The sequence below is a fragment of the Lissotriton helveticus genome, chromosome 8, assembly GCF_964261635.1.
Source record: "Lissotriton helveticus chromosome 8, aLisHel1.1, whole genome shotgun sequence".
Taxonomy (NCBI): domain Eukaryota; kingdom Metazoa; phylum Chordata; class Amphibia; order Caudata; family Salamandridae; genus Lissotriton; species Lissotriton helveticus.
The window spans coordinates 151,485,092-151,501,037 of NC_136069.1; the positions used below are offsets into that span (position 1 = coordinate 151,485,092).

A 15,946-nucleotide genomic window follows, 5' to 3' on the forward strand; every position below is an offset into this window, starting at 1 on the left:
ATGAGGGTGAACAACTGGTGTAAATGCATGGCTTGCCATGCTGCTAAGGTACGGAGATCTCTACACCGGAGCGATAGGCCTACTCGGGGTACGCGATAACTAGACGGTGCATGCTGGGTGCAAGGGCAGCTTCATCTGCAATTGGTGGTTCGGGCGGGGTGGTGCCCTGCACTGCGGGGCACTATTTGATTTCATGATGCTCACGCCTCCTTGCACGTGCACTACACACTAAACCGGGCATGCAAAGGCAATATGCGGAACAATATTCGACGCACAAGATTATGTGCATATAACATAGTAAGGCGGTACCATTATTTAATGGATCAGTATTAATAAGCTACAATTGCAAAGGTCAGGAGGGACAGCTAATGCTAATGTCATAAGCTACAATTGCACAGGTCAGGATGGACAGATAATGTAACTGTCATTACATCAGGTTGAAATTACGCTGGGTAGTAGGCGCTCAAGGGGAGGGGCATGGTTAAGGGCGGCGAAGGGCCGGTTTGGCCCGACGAAGTCGCGTGTCGGGCGCAGAATAACGCTACATGGTTTTCACTAGCAGTAGGCCACTCACCCCCCTCCCAAGAGCGTCAAGTGGCAGCCATGTCAGGAACATTGTGTACTACCTTGTATTACAGGGACCCCCCCCCCCTAGTGAAATCATGAAGGTCAATGCTCCTAAACGTGCACTAGCAATCGACACGGTGCACGGTAGATAATGGGTTGGATGAGTTAGTGGAAGGCGCACTTCAAGTCAAGCCGATTACAGCCAATATGTGTGCTTCAGGGGAACGAATGTGATGACCTAAATTGTATATTCCTGCTGCATGTCATAACTGCGTGTTCCCCCAATTCCAGGCAACTAAAGATTGCGACATACCGCGACTGGAGTACAGTGCACCCCCCCCCCCACCCCCTCAAGCGGAAGGTAAGAGCCACAAGGGGGGTGGGCCACTAAGGGGTAGGGATTTTCATCCAAGGGGGCCGGTGTTCATGGTCCGGTCCTCCTGGTTTTGTGTGACGGTGGTCGCGGCCGGGACCGGTGCCTTCGGCCTGGTCCCACAGGCCCCCCCAGCTACCGAACAAAGGTTAGGGCTAATGAGAATGGTGTTTATATCAATATTTTTAGGGCCGGGACACCCGACAGGCATCGCATCGCTGCGTCGTATTCGAGGAACAGCGTGGCCCCCCCTCTTTGTTTTAACAGTTCAAACTCAAGTAAGTATTGGAAAGATGATGAGAGTGTTAATTTCGAAAAAAGGTCGAGGATACATATTTAGGAGAGGTCCAGTAGTCACGACGTTTTTCTTTGCAGGAAGCGGCACGATGTCAGAAATAAGATCAGCTGTTGCAGGAGCAGGGACGGCCGTTACAGAAGCGCAAGCGGCACACGCGGCGATCTTCCTGCAGTTAGTCGAGACGAACGGTGTGGCGTGGGCCACCAATTTACTGAAGGGCAACACAGCGAATTCATGTGTGAACAATGACATTATTGAAGTCGAAGACGAGGATACCAGTAGTACAGGACACGTTAGAGCGTCCAAAAGAGCTAAGGTGCCCACGAATAAAGACTTCCCGCCACCTCCTAAAAAGAAGGGCACTGTTAACACCGGCAGTGGAATATGCTACCAGAAGCGATCTGGGTAAGATGATGTCCACTCTGGAAATATTCATGAAAGAGATGAGGGAAAGTGTGATGCCTGGGCCCAGCGGGGGGGGGGTCGACCATCCAATGTGTGGGGAGCCGGTGCCGTTGACCATAATACATCGGGAGATACTGGGAGAGGGCAAGAGGGCTCCGGCATAGCCAGCATTTCACCCGCACCTCCGGGGACCGGTTCGGCATCTCCTGTTGACCCCCCGGGACCGCACATTACGGCAGCGACCCCGGCAGTGCCTGCGCACCCGGCACCGCAGCCACCAAACTCGATAGCTCCGCCCCTAGCTGCGCCAGCGCCCCCTTCCAACACAGCGACGCCTGCTTCTACGCCACCACCTCCTGCCCCAGCGTTGCCAGGCGAGGATGATGTGCAATTCGACGCCCCCTTACTATCAGGTCGCTCTTGCTTATCTTGGGAAGTCCCGCAGGCAGCAAAGGAATTAATATGGAGGCGAGAATTTTTAGATATCTTCTCTTTACTGATGCTGGGTCAGCAGGGGGCAGATGCACGCAAGGCAGGTGTGAAAGAAGACGAAAAGAAAGTGAGATTCCAGCCTTGGCCAGAAAAGAGTATTGATAATTGGTTGGAGGCCTTTGCTATACTGTCCTCGGTCATTATGGAGAAGTTTAGCGACCAAGGACCAGCGTTGGTACAGTATGGGAGGCTCATACATAACGAAGCAAAAAAGTGGGGAGGTGTAGGCTGGTTAGAATATGACAGGGAGTTCAGAAAAAAGATGTCCAGATCTCCTAACATGCGTTGGGATCATAAAGAGGTGCAGCTGTGGATGGACCATATGGGGTCCAGGGCGCTCCAAGGGGTGACTACTAACAGTAAGGTACAGGAAAGCCAAGCGTTGCCTATTGACAAAAACAGCTCTACAGCCCAGCAGGAACATAAGATTCCGCCCTTTCGAGGGGGCCACAGGGGGAGAGGTCAAAAGAGGGGAAGAGGGAAGCCTTTACCAGGGTCATCTCCAGGGTCATGTAGACTATTCAACGGTGGACATTGCCATTGGGGGAGTTCCTGCAGATTCACGCACACGTGTAGCAATTGCGGAGGGCAGCACCAGGTGGGAGCATGTAGGTCTAACAAAGGACAAAGACAAGGTAGCTATCACGGGGGTAGGGGTGGGTAACACAAGTAACTCACCCGCATCCCTAGCGCGCCCAAGCACCCCTCCCTGCCCATCCACCCCCCCCCCCGGCATTCTGCGGCTTAACAAACTACCCACTGCTTGCGCTTCCCTAGAATTGCTGCCAGATTCGCCAGAGTTAGGCGCGGCAAAAGGGCCCTCACCGATTAAACTGGAGCGAATGGTGCCATTGCTGAACAAATACCCCAACAAAATTGATGGGAGATTGCTCCTGGGGGGTTTTGCTGAAGGTTTCATTATTCCATACGTAGGAGCCCCTGCCGCCAGAGATGCAGACAATTTGAAGTCGGCTAGGGACAACCCTGAGGTAGTAAGAGCCAAAGTTAGCAAGGAACTCGAGCTGGGGAGGGTTGCTGGCCCTTTCCCGCTACCTCCACTAGACAACTTTGTGGTATCACCGCTGGGGATAGTACCAAAGAAAGAGCCTGGATCATTCAGGCTGATCCACCACCTGTCATACCCGGAGGGAGAGTCAATTAATCACAACCTAGAAGAAGGGGTATGCTCTGTCTCATATTGTTCATTCGATGTGGCCATGGACCTCGTGCGTAGAGCCGGAAAAGGGGCCTGGTTAGCAAAGGCGGATATTGAGTCTGCTTTCCGGCTATTGCCAGTGCACCCCAGCAGCCAGAACTTACTGGGCTTTAGGCTGGGCAATGAGTACTATTACGACAGATGTATGCCCATGAGTTGCTCCATTTCTTGCGCTTTCTTTGAAGCCTTCAGCACATTCTTACAATGGGTACTGCAAGGCGTGGAAGGTGTACGAGGCGTCACCCATTACCTGGATGACTTCCTGTTTGTAGGCGAAGCAGAGTCAGAGGAGTGTGCAGAGGCATTGGCGAAATTTCAAAGAATGACTAAGTATCTTGGAGTGCCTCTGGCTCCTGGTAAGGCTTTAGTCTTCTTAGGGATAGAAATTGACACGTTAACAGGTGAGGCCAGGCTCCCAGCAGATAAGGTCACAGAGCTAGCGGCTCAAATTAAACAGGTGCTAGGGCAGGACAAGGTATCATTAGACGATATCCAGAGCCTGCATGGGAGATTAAGCTTCGCTACAAAAGTGATACCAGCGGGCAGGGCTTTCGCGCACAGGTTGGCCAGGACAGCAGCGAAGATCAGGCGCAGGCATCACCAAGTGAGGTTGAGTTTTGGGGTCAAAGAAGACCTTAAGGTGTGGGGGGACTTCCTCGAACATTTCAACGGATCAGTGATATGGAGGGAACCCTGGACTAGCAGCCAGGAACTGACGTTGTTTACTGACGCGTCAGGAAGGGATGGCTTTGGGGCAATTCTGGACAAAGATTGGTGCGCGGCGGAGTGGCCCAATGCTTGGAGGAAGAAAAAGATTACCTCCAACATAACAGTTTTAGAACTATTCCCGATTGTGGTGGCTTTCCACCTCTGGCCAGCCTTACTGTCTGCGAAAAGAGTGGTTTTATGGTCAGATAATATGGCGGTAGTCCAAGCCATCAATACCCAGTCGGAGTCTTGTGCACTTGTGTTATGTTTATTAAGGGAACTGGTCAAAGTGTGTTTATACAACAATGTAGAATGCAAAGCTAAGCACATCCCGGGAGCCTTAAACACGGCTGCTGACGCACTTTCACGTTTCCATTGGCAGCGGTTTCGAGAGGCGTGGCCCAGGGCGAGGGAAGAGATGACGCCTTTCCCGGCTCGGCTATGGCACCTGCTGCGGTGGCGCAGCGCATCAGAGAACTAGGCGAGATGTCAGTAGCACCTAGAACGATGAGGAGATACCAAACTTGTGTGAGGACATTCTGCGAGGTCATGGGCCCTTGGGAGCGGGAGGACTCAAGGCAGGTTGAAAAAGTGCAGGCATTCATGGTCTGGGCGAGGGATGAAGGGAAGAGCCACTCTTGGATGGCGGGGCATTTGTCCGCCATTGGGCACCATGCTCGACTGTCAGGTCAGAAGGACCCCACGACAGAGTTCACAACAAGGGCGGCACTCAAAGGTTGGGCGAGAGTGATGCCCAGAATGGCAGATCAGAGGGCCCCCATTGATTATGACACCCTGAAGAGCATGATAGACGCCTTGCCGACAGTTACACACTCCGCTTATGAGGCAGCCCTCTTTGCAGTAACGTTTAGCTTAGCATTCTTCGGAGCCTTTAGGATTAGCGAACTAGTGGCACGGTCCAAAAAAGAGTCCAACTCCAGGGCCATCTCGTTCAGGGACATCCGCACAACGGCGGAGTCAGTCGAGATCTTCCTACACTCCTCCAAGACAGACCAGTCAGGCAAGGGTAGGAACATCACATTACAGCGCTTGGGGAATGACAGTTACTGCTTGGTGGCTCTGCTGGCCACTTTCCTGCCCCGCCGCCCCCAGTCAGACGGCCTGCTACTTATCCACTCTGATTGTTCCCCGGTCACCAAGTATCAGGTGGACCATGTGATGCAGGGGTGCTTATTCCTGGCGGGATACAAAATAGAGGGGGCCAAGTTTAGCACGCATTCCTTTAGGATAGGCACAGCCACCACGGCTTTCAGGGCAGGCCTCCCTGACGAAACAATTAAAAAAGTGGGTCGCTGGGATTCTAACTGCTACAGGAGGTACGTCAGACCTCTGAGCGTGATACTCCCGGTGAGCAGACAGGTGGTCAATGATGTGTAAATAATGTATATAAATAATAGTCATGACTAAGTAAACATGGTGGTTCACATTTCGGTAGCCACGTGGTGTGTGTTTGTCATTGCAGTGCCTTTTAAGTGTGTCAATAAAATACAATTTTACAACACACTGTGTTTTATTGCAGGGAAAGAGGTATGGGTGTTGGGGCACTCCTATGTCGCGAGACTGGCGAGATGGGTGAATGCCAACACATGGAAGCACGGGTTTAACAACACCAAGATATCATGGTTCGGCTTCCCGGGGTGCACTGGGTTGCACTGTTAGGGACGCTGCGTAGATTATTGAGGGAACACAAGCAGAAGCCAAGCATACTAGTGGTGCACCTGGGGGGGAACGACCTGGTGGCATTAGGCAAAAGGCGTTTGTTAGATACAATGAGGAAAGACTTGAGCATCCTGAGCGGCGAGTTAGGACAGTGCAACATTTACTGGTCAGAAATTTCCCTCAGACCAATTTGGCATGGTGCAATATCACGGGAGGCATTAGAAGTCACCCGCAGGCGCGTCAACGCGCAAATTTAGCGAACAGAGAGGCATAGGTTTTATCAGGCATGGCTTGCTGCATGCCAAGTCTATTGGTTGCTGGGAATCCGACGGGGTGCATTTGTCCAAAGTTGGGATGGCGATTTTCCTCTTAGACTTGGGGGAAGCGCTAGAAAGAGCCGGATGTAGATAAAGAAGAGAACTAAAGGCTAGGTAGTGGGGGCTCTGGGCGCAGCGGGTGCCACGCCCAGGGCTGTGGAAAAGTACAAGGCGACCCCCATGCAGGACAGGCGCAGGAACAGGACCTGAAGCCACAGTGCGAGAGGCACAATACTGAGTCATACATAAGCCAAGGGGCCCTTCTTGGGGACTTGGTTCAACGGCACCCCCTTAGTCCTTAGGGCGGTTGTAAGCCTGAGCAACCGGGGGTTTGCTAATAACGCCCCTCCTGGCTGGGCAAGGTGTGAGTTGACTCTCCCTGGTTCAGAGGTGGGGGGGCAGGTGGACGATAGGTCCATCGGTGGGAGGCTTGCCTCCCAGGTCGACACGTGGCCAGGGCCACTAGTGTCTGCTTCATTGGCTCTACTTCAGGCGCCCTGCAACAAGGGGTTGCGGGGTGGAGGGGTCACCTGTCAGTTAACCCGCTCTGTTATTTGTATCACAAATAAACCTGCAACTTTTTATTCCCAACATACTTGTCTGTGTATCATTTGGGTGGAGGGTTGTGGGACAAGGGTACCGATGCAACTACTATGCGGGAGGCCCGCGGTCCCTGCAGGGGACCCCATAGGAGGGCAAACCCCGTAGTAGTGCGCAGGAAACCGCAGGCCCGCCAGGGGGAGGGAGTGGGGGGCGGGGTCGGACATGGGTAGGCCACCCCCCTTTTTACCTGGACTGATATGGGGTGCACTTCCTCCCTGGCGCCCTCTTTGCTGCTGCCCCCTTCCACTGTCGGTCGCTCCAGGCTGTCCTCGCCAGCCTCAGACATAGGCCCCGAGCCCCCTCCTTCCCCCTCACTTCCCCCCACGACGCCGGACGCGAGGCCCGCAATTTCACTCCCCTCCCTACCGCTCACCCGCTGAAAGGGGGGAAGTGGGGAGGGGGGAATATTAATGATGTTTTTTGTTTTCCAGGTTGCAGGAGGAGTTACAAGGCGACCCCCATGCAGGACAGGCGCAGGAACAGGACCTGAAGCCACAGTGCGAGAGGCACAATACTGAGTCATACATAAGCCAAGGGGCCCTTCTTGGGGACTTGGTTCAACGGCACCCCCTTAGTCCTTAGGGCAGTTGTAAGCCTGAGCAACCGGGGGTTTGCTAATAACGCCCCTCCTGGCTGGGCAAGGTGTGAGTTGACTCTCCCTGGTTCAGAGGTGGGGGGGCAGGTGGACGATAGGTCCATCGGTGGGAGGCTTGCCTCCCAGGTCGACACGTGGCCAGGGCCACTAGTGTCTGCTTCATTGGCTCTACTTCAGGCGCCCTGCAACAAGGGGTTGCGGGGTGGAGGGGTCGCCTGTCAGTTAACCCGCTCTGTTATTTGTATCACAAATAAACCTGCAACTTTTTATTCCCAACATACTTGTCTGTGTATCATTTGGGTGGAGGGTTGTGGGACAAGGGTACCGATGCAACTACTATGGAGCCTGGATGCATGGGAATGCCTATGCTTCACTCTTGGAAGGCCTACTGCTACGAAATGTAATATGATGCAGTACAAGCGGCCGCACTGCGTTCTATTCCTTTACAAAGTCATTCAAGGAGATGAAAATTGGTTCTTGCTGGGTTAGTAAATACCACTTGTGTGACGCAAAGACAACACAAGTATTTAGTAAGTCTGGCCCTGTGTGTTTTAGGAAATCACTTTAAAATAGACAATTGAGGGCTGTCCAGTAGTGGCTGGCATTGGGGACGAGTGTAGGGGCGAGGGGGGAGGGGGCATTGGATTTGCGGGGGAGGGAAGGGGCAAAATAAAAAAAAATTGAAATAATTTTTAAAAAATGTAACTGCATTCACCAGCGTCATGCTCGTCTGCTCCTCTTCTCCATGTGGCACAGGCTCCCAGAATGCCCTGCGGCCAATCCTGAAGCTTCTCTCATGCATGAGAGCAGCTTCAGGATTTGGCCTGAGTGCCCTTGATATGCGCTCCAGGACAGACTGTGAGTCTGTGCCTGCTCTCTCCATCCAGCTGTGTTGCTGGGTTGAAGAGAGCTTTCACTGCTCATGATATTTTGGCTGGCCTTAGGCGGGCGGCCAAACTGTCCTGGCCAGTGAAGGGAGTGCACATGCCTCTCGCCTCATTGCCTATCACTCCCAGGTCCTGCCACCAAGACTCCGATGGAAAAAGGAAAAATAAAATGAGTGTTTAATATAGTTTCATTTTCCTTTTCTGACAGTTTTGGGGGTGGGGGGCGACACTCCTCTGCCATAGTGATGGAGTCGACAGTGAGGCTTTCACTTGGTTTCTTGAATGAAAAGTAATAGTGAAAGTGAAGTAATAGTGAAAGTCTTCATAGAATCTTCTCTCTTTCAGGTTCTCATATCTTTTAATTATGTTTCTCTTTTTTTCAGGGACTAGTCCTAAGGAACCATCACCGAAACATCTCTGTGCCATAAAAATCCTCGCTGTTGTCCTTGTTTGCTTAATGGTGCTAATTCTCGCAATTGCTCTTGGGGGTGAGTAATCTTCATTAACTTAGCTGCATTCCAAACTACTAGATACAGCATAGGAAGACAGCCTAATTAGTGACATTTCGACTGATTAGGCAAAGTGTAATTGGGAGTGGGTGACATTCAGCTTACACATATGCAGCTCTGCTTTCACTTATCAAAATTCAAGGTTGGTTTATCTCTCCTCCAGTGACAGCCAGAAAATATCAAACCTCCTGTTTCTTAGAGTAAATGAACACTTTATAACCTTATACGCCTACGGGTTTAGTTGCGCTCTACAAATTTCAATTAATAATAATAATAATAATAATAATAGCTCGTGCTCTGGGCTATACTGGTTTTTAAAGGCCCTGAACCTGAGTTATAGTCCTGAGTAGCAGTCAAGTGCCTATAACGAGGGCGAGGCCCTTTACCAACCACTGCACCCGAAGCAGAAGGACTGTAATGCTATTCGAACATTCCACCAAATGGGATCAGAATGTTCTAAACTAAAAAGGAAGGAAACTAAAGCCAAACATTTAAATGTTGGAAAAGAAGGTAAGTAAGTGCATTTTTTATGTTTGATGAATTCATATCTTACATCAAATGCACATAAATTGTGACTGCAATTTCCTCGTATCAACTTTCGATAAAACAATAGGCTTACAGCAGCCATTATTAACCCTGATCCAATTCATTGTCTTCACAGACGAAGATCAAAGAGAAAGAGTACCAGAGGGTGGGGCCTGGAATTGCACAGTCCTAACCTCATAAAGTGTTTACTTAAACAACAGGTATTCAGACGGTATTAGTGGCCTTGGGCTTCTGATTGTGTGGTGAGATGTGACTAGTTAAGATAGATGTTTTGGGAGCTCTGCTGTTAAAGGCCATTGACAGGATCATGCAGATCTTTAAAATCCATTACTTACTTTGATTGGATTTAAAATTCTGGAGCGGTCCCGGGCACAGCTCGAAAGGACCTTTTCCAAACTATTTACATCAGACCACCCAATCTGAGGCTAATGACCTTATATAGCCCAGTCAAGCATCCTGGGTCCACCTTATTATTATTATTATAGAGGCTTTTGTAGCGCGCTCTGTTACTAAATAGTATAGTATCCTGGCGCGGCTATCTTGTTTCATATTGGAAAAGCTCAGCTTTTCGACACAAGTTCCAGAATTGTTCTCTTTTCTCTTGCACAAAACCTTGCTGCTACCCAGAGGTTTGCGCTATATAAACACCAATACAATATTTTGGAAAGAAATTTCCAAATAACTAATCTAGCTTCTGGTGTTTGTGTGTAATTTGTGTAGGGCTGGGACACATTTACAGAACTAATGTTCAGTTCTTAGGTTTTCTTAAAAATGTTGTTAAAATATAATCGGAAAAGGTGCTCGTTTGCCCTGTATATCTGTGCTTCTCCTTAAGGTTTTAATTTAAATTCACCCATTTATCCTTCCTTGTAACCAGGAGCGGCCCGTTCAGGTAATGGCAGTGGGTGTTATAGTGGGTGGGTGGGAGGGGGGCGAATTAAATAAGAAATAAATCAAACCACAATAAAGAAAACCATTTACCTTGCGCTCGTCGCATTGCCGATAACTAAACTAAAAAAAAACGGTGTCATTGTAACACCTTTATTTTAAATTACTGCGGAGTGCTAGTGTGTAACACGTGTTATGCGAAGTGCTGTATAATTTTGGAGCAAATAAACACACATTAGACTATGTTTGTTTTCAGAGCAGGAGTGTTAGATTTAGGCTTAATTCTATTGCAGGGAATATTAGTTGGTACGATTTCTGCATTCCCTTTTTGCACACCATTTTAATTTTTAATATGTGCATAAGATCATTTTACACCTAAGAATTAATGTTTTAAGCGGTAAACGTTTCTCTATGATTTCGGGTTGTAAGTATCCTATTCCTTCTCTGGGAGAATCTTATTTCTTTAGTGTGTTCTGACCCTTGACGATTCTCTTGGGCTCCCTCTGTCGCAATGATATATTATTTATAAAGTTTTGTATTTGTGGCCAGAGTACCGCATCGGTTAAGAGGGAAACAAACCATCTTAATAGGGAAAGCATATGTTGATCTGGGGGCGCAAGGTAAACCGATATCACTCAGATGAAAGACTTTCGCAATACAGTTCTGTGTGGCAGGACCCAGGTATGCCTCTCTGAGCTCCTGTCTTTTTATTGAGTCCACAGATATATTAATTGCAGACTTTGCAAAATTGTTACAGTATACCAGTATCCAGATATAAAATATTGAGCAGGTGTCTATTACATACGTGCTATGAAACAAGATAAAAGTAAAACATTTGGGCCCAAGAACCAAAGCCCTAATCAACACACAACACTGTGCCGTACACTGCAAATCAATATCCCGGTTATGTTTCTCCAGCCCTTCCATCCACATCATATCCAAATATACATACAAACTGCCCCGCACTGCAACACTGTACATTTTTCATTTCGGCAGGGTGTGGCGGAGGTGGTAGGCCTCTAAAGTCCGCCCAACATTTCCATATATTAAAGTGCTTCAGAGGGTACCCCGCGCTTTAAAAATGGGTTGTTCGTGCCCCATACAACAATCAAGACCCGCCCTCCAGACGCTCACTTTGGGTGGGAATGGATCCTTCCATGCCTTCGCAATATCCCTCTTCACCAAGGTGCGAACCAAGAACAGTGAATGTCTTTTATAGATGTTGTTCTTAATTTCATCCTTAATATGAAGGAGAACAAGCCTTGGCAAATGCGGCATAACCTAACCGAGCACTTCAGATAGACAACGAAGAACCCCCCTCCAAAACCGACCCAGTAAATCACAATAGGTGCGGTGTAAGCCTCAGACAGGAGGCAATCGCTGCATATCTCGGGGACTCCAGGGCTTCCCGCCAGTCGTCACTGTCCAGGGCGCCCAAGTCCGTCTGCTATTTCTTGCGAAGGGGATCCAATGTCAGGGAAAGATTTGTTGCTAGCGTTTGGTAAATCTTCGCGGTTTTATGTTCTCCAACTCCCCCAGGAACACTTTAGCCTCAATAGGGTTGAATTCAGGAAGTGAATCTAAGTGGACAATATATGGGGATAAGGCATGTCTCAGCTGTAAATATTTGTAAAATTGAGTGTGTGGCATGTCGTATTCCTGTCGAAGGGCTTGACACGATTTCAATATGATACCATGCATAACATCTCCCAAGGTAGAAACACCTATGGCGTTCCACTTCATAAATCCTACCAGCACGGTTACCTGCCAGAGAGGGGTCTCTCTCATCAATCGTCGCAACTACCCCACCCTACGCAGCGAGTCGGTCCACACACCAAAGAAAACTCGAGTGGCCGGCAGCAGCCTGCGTTGCTCCCTCTGCGTATATAGCAACCGTGCAGTAGCATGTCCCCATCAACCATTTCTCTACCCGATATTCTGGATCATAGCTAATACCGTACCACCAGTTGTTTAAGACTAAAAGGTGGGAGGCTGCATGATATGATTGGATATCAGGGGTCGCAATACCCTCACAATAGGTCAACTGAATGCACATCTTAAGGAATACCCTAGCTGCTTGATCGTACCACAAAAGCGACTGAGTTGGGAATTCAGCTGACGAAATCAGGAGGGCGCTATCTGAAAGGGGTTGTTGGAACTGGCCCTTCCTGCAGGGTCATCCTCAAACTTTTTGCTTCTTCCTTCCTTATTTTTCCTGACCCGTGGCTGTTGGCAATAGGACTCTGCACACTTTACCACTGCTGATCAGTGCTAAAGCTCTCTGTGTAAATTGTTATTGTAATTGGTTATCCATGATTGGCATATTTGTATTACCAAGAAGTCCCTAGTAAAGTGCACCGAGTGTGCCAGGGCTGGTGAGGACAAATGCTACTAGTGGGCCTGCAGCACTGATTGTGCCACCCACATGAGTAGCCCTAAAATGGTGTCTCAGGCCAGCCACCGCAGTGCCTGTGTGCAGTCGGTGAACTGCCATGTCCTCCTGGTCAGTGTCCCCACTGACCAGGCCTAACCCTTCCCTTCTTGTGCACATTGGTCACCCCTATGGAAGGCCCAAGGTACCCCCCTGGGCAGGGTGCAGTGTATGTGAAAGGTAGAGCATGTACTGGTGCAGGTGACATGCTCTGGTAGTGAATTACAGCCATTTTCGTTTTTCACTGCTGCAAGGCTATCTTGCTCCATAGATTAACATGGGGGATGCTGGCTACAGTGGCTACCAGCATTTCTTCTCATAGGAACAAGATAGGACATAAGAGTCTAGTATCTCTGAACTCAGAATTTATTAACGCATCTTTTAGGAAAGGTTGTTTTTAAATCCTGTGTTTGAGAACAGCACTTTTAGAAAGTTGCTGTTCTCTTGTCTGACCCTTCTGTGTGCCTTGGCCTGTTTGTGTATTGACTGTCTGGTTTGAGAGTGACAGGGGCTGGGGATTCCCCAGGAGGCTGGCTGAGTCAGCCCTAGGCTGAATGACTACATTTGCAACTTGAGTGGTGGTAGGAGTTAGCACCTGGGCCTGAATAGGACTTTGCTTGCCCCCCACAGTGCTGGCCCCACCCCCTGTGGTGCGTCTGATGTCTCTGCCCTGCACTGTGAAAGGAGAGAAGGAATCATGTCCACAAAGCGCTCCAGGGCTGTGCTTTCCCTCCACAATGCTGGCTCCACCTCCTGCTGGGCGGCTGACGACCCTGCCCCTCACTCGGAAAGGAAAGGAGAAGCCAAGTAAACAAAGTGCTCAAGCAACACCCAGAACTGGTTCAGACCGGGCTCAGGGCCCACTTGCACAAAGAGAACAAAGGGCCCGATTCACAGAATTAACTTAAGACTCAATCCTAAACTTACTACTATTTTGGTTTTCACAGAATGCACTTACTACTTTTGGTATTCACAGAATGAACTTGCCACTTTTGGTATTCACAGAAGTTAGGATTTTGTCTTAAGTTTGTCTTAAGTCTGTCTTAAGTTTGTCTTAAGTTAGTTTTAAGACAAACTGAAGACAAAATCCAAACTTCTGTGAATACCATAAGTAGTAAATTCAATCTGTGAATGCCAAAAGTAGTAAGTGCATTCTGTGAATACCAAAATAGTAGTAAGTTTAGGATTGAGTCTTAAGTTCATTCTGTGAATCGGGCCCAAAGACTTTTAGGGGTATAAGTACAGGACCCCTGACAACAGAAAATTAGATCATCCTGGAATCAAGAAGGAACCTCTGCCAAGGAGAAAGCTGAAACTGAAGAAGGAAGACTGTCATGCTGTTGCTCTGCTGGACTGACCTATTGCTTTGCTGGCAAGGAGAGGGGAATGACTTTGCTGTGGTGCTGTGTCCCCTGTCTTGAAGGAATCTCCAAGGGCCTGAGAAGAGCTGGCTCCCTGTTCTGAAGTCCCAGGAACAAAAGGACTTCACCCCCAACTTCCCTGAACTCTGCTGAGAGAGTTCTGTCCTTCCTAGAGTGCTTGATCCAGTTGTGGGGCCTCTGGAAGTTGTACCTGTGCTGGGAAGCTTGAAACTAAGCTTGAGAGACTTTTGCAATTGAAAAGTTATTGCATCGCTCGCTGCGGAGCGCATCCCCGACTGTGCGAGGAAATTCCCGCCGCTACGAAGGCCGTGATCGTCGCAGCGCCTGTTGCCGCTGACAGAGCCGTCGTATCCTTCGTTTGCGGGACGCACCAGACCGGTGCGGGAAAGTCTAACATCACTGCGAGTGTCGTCGCAGAGCCTGTCGTCGCTGGGTGAGATCGGCGTACGGCTTGCTTGCGGACCGCATCACGTCGCTGCGAGTGTCGTCGCAGAAAACATCGCGTCGAGGAGCTGCGAGAGAGAAGATCACCGCTGGTCCGCGCATCATCGCCCCGGAGATCGTCGCAACTCCAAAGATCGTCGCATCGTGCCTTTTGCGAGAACAAACTTCCTACGGAACCTCCGCACCGGAATCCATACAAGCGGCCTTCCTCCCCATACAGACCGGATTTGTCGCAACACGCCCGCTGCTGCAGCGGGGCTGTCTCAAACGCCTCCCCAGGGTCTCAGGAGCAACGCATCGCTTGTTTTCCACCGCTACCAGCTTCTGCTTTTGGAACTTTGTCGCAACTAAAAGGTACTGTGAGTAAACGTGACGCAACAGTGAATGTTTCACGCATCTGTGGATTATTTTATCGCAACCTGAAGAATTTTATCGCAAACCTTAAGAACTCTTTTGAAACCATATTCTTGAACTGTGTATGTTGGATTTTTGTTTTTTTGGTCTTGTGTAGTTTAGATTAAATACCTTTATTTTTATAAACTGTTGTGGAGTCAGTTTGTGGTGCTTTCACCGTGTTACTTTGAGTGTTGGTACAAATACTTTACACATTGGGCCCAATTCACAGAATGAACTTAAGACTCAATCCTACACTTACTACTATTTTGGTATTCACAGAATGCACTTACTACTTTTGGCATTCACAGAATGAACTTACTACTTTTGGTATTCACAGAAGTTAGGATTTTGTCTTAAGTTTGTCTTAAGACAAACTTAAGACAGACTTAAGACAGACTTAAGACAAAATCCTAACTTAAGTCTGTCTTAAGTCTGTCTTATGTTTGTCTTAAGACAAACTTAAGACAAAATCCTAACTTCCGTGAATACCAAAAGTAGTAAGTTCATTCTGTGAATGCCAAAAGTAGTAAGTGCATTCTGTGAATACCAAAATAGTAGTAAGTTTAGGATTGAGTCTTAAGTTCATTCTGTGAATCGGGCCTATTGCCTCTGGGTAGCCTAGACTGCTCGTGAAAAGCTACCTAGAGGGTGAGCAGAGGTTATCTCAGAGGGTTTCCTCCTTGCCCTGACTAGAAGCAAGGGTCCCTATTTGGACAGTGGTACCTACCTCTGCCAACTAGAGACCCCCAGTTATAACAGGGGTGATACGTGACCACAACTCCATCTCAGCCTGAGTACACGTCCAAATGGGGGCATTGTTCTTTTCCCATGAAATTAATTGGGTGTCTGAAATGTACACCCCAAGGTGCTTCAAGCCTGTTGTAGCCAATGTCACCTCTGTCATCCAGGTGCCCGTATCCGGGCCCCCACGTACTGGCCACAGTATAGATTTCTTAGCATTTATATATAAGCCAGGATGCTGGCTGAATATCTGAGTATACGCTGTCCCGAACAATGCGGATCTGTAAGAAAAAATAAAACATCGTCGGCATAGAGAACAATACGATCTGAGAATCTCCCAGGCCACTCAAAGCCCTAACCTAGGCATCGATACGAACCCAGGCGGCCAACGGCTCCATAGCTAAGACAAATAAATACGGGGAAAGGGGGCACCCTTGACGGGTTCCGCGTCCTATGGAGAAAGGAGCA

General features: G+C 49.0%; 1 protein-coding gene across 1 annotated transcript in view; it reads left to right on the plus strand.

Annotated features, from left to right (window-relative positions):
* Nucleotides 1-15,946, plus strand: part of TMPRSS3 (transmembrane serine protease 3) — a 232,240-nt gene that overhangs the window by 48,457 nt on the left and 167,837 nt on the right. The window contains exon 3 of the mRNA XM_078658856.1: nt 8,525-8,629. Within this exon, the coding sequence (XP_078514982.1) occupies nt 8,525-8,629 (105 nt within the window). The remainder of the gene's footprint in view (nt 1-8,524; nt 8,630-15,946) is intronic.